At 51.6% G+C, this 888-nt stretch overlaps 1 protein-coding gene across 1 annotated transcript; it reads left to right on the top strand.

Annotated features, from left to right (window-relative positions):
- The first annotated feature begins 12 nt into the window (after positions 1–12).
- On the top strand, positions 13–876 carry LOC109509184 (epididymis-specific alpha-mannosidase-like). Its single transcript, XM_019859072.1, has 3 exons — positions 13–211; positions 285–483; positions 580–876. The coding sequence occupies exons 1-3, from the start codon at positions 101–103 to the stop codon at positions 828–830; spliced, it is 561 nt and encodes a 186-aa protein (XP_019714631.1). The 5' UTR covers positions 13–100; the 3' UTR covers positions 831–876.
- Positions 877–888: the final 12 nt, after the last annotated feature.

The following is an 888-nucleotide window of genomic DNA, read 5'->3' as shown; positions in this document are numbered from 1 at the left end:
TTTTTTCCCAGCAAATAACGGCCGCTTTTTCAGGTCGGGCTTCTACTGGAACGGCGTGGCCTTGTTCCCCGACCCCCCGAAAGACGGTGTGTACCCAAACATGAGTTTGCCCGTCACCAAGGAAACGGTGCACGCTTACGCCAGCACCATGGTGGAGAACATCAAGCAGAGGGCCGACTGGTTTCGGACCAAGCACGTTCTGTGGCCATGGGTGACGAGAGCGTGGCACTTTTGGTTCCTTCAAGTTGGCACACGTCCAACTCACTTGTCGAATTGCTTTTCAGGGCTGTGACAAACAGTTCTACAATTCGTCCGTGCAGTTCGCCAACATGGACCCGTTAATGGACTACATCAACAAGAACAGTAAGGACTTGGGGGTCACGGTCCGCTATGCCACACTCGCCGAATACTTCCGAGCCGTACACGATGCGGATCTTGTCTGGGAGGTGCGCGGGAGTGAAGACTTTCTGCCTTATTCTACCGGTAACAAAACACTCATGACATCACTTTAACAAACGTGACATGAAGACAGGACCTGATGAACTCTTTTGCCTTTTTCCCCAAATGGATTTTTGGCAGAGTCCCACCAGGCGTGGACAGGATTTTACGCCTCTCGGAACATCCTAAAAGGGGTGGCGCGGCGAGCCAGTGCCCAACTTCATGCGGCCGAGACTCTCTTCACGCTGTACCGGATCAACTATCCGGACGGACCTGTCACAAAAGACTGGGCGCTTGCTAAGCTAAAAGCTCTACGCTGGGCCGTCTCGGAGGTAGAATATGGCACCATGCAATTGTGTTACTCTTCACACAAAATAGGGATATTCAGATGAAATTTCAAGATGAGCCTGAGATGTACCGCGACTCTTACAGGCCGCGTAAAAAAAAAAA

The sequence above is a fragment of the Hippocampus comes genome, unplaced genomic scaffold (genome assembly GCF_001891065.2).
Source record: "Hippocampus comes isolate QL1 unplaced genomic scaffold, H_comes_QL1_v1.1 C16800432, whole genome shotgun sequence".
In the NCBI taxonomy this organism is placed as follows: domain Eukaryota; kingdom Metazoa; phylum Chordata; class Actinopteri; order Syngnathiformes; family Syngnathidae; genus Hippocampus; species Hippocampus comes.
This window is presented reverse-complemented; position numbering and strand designations above follow the sequence as displayed.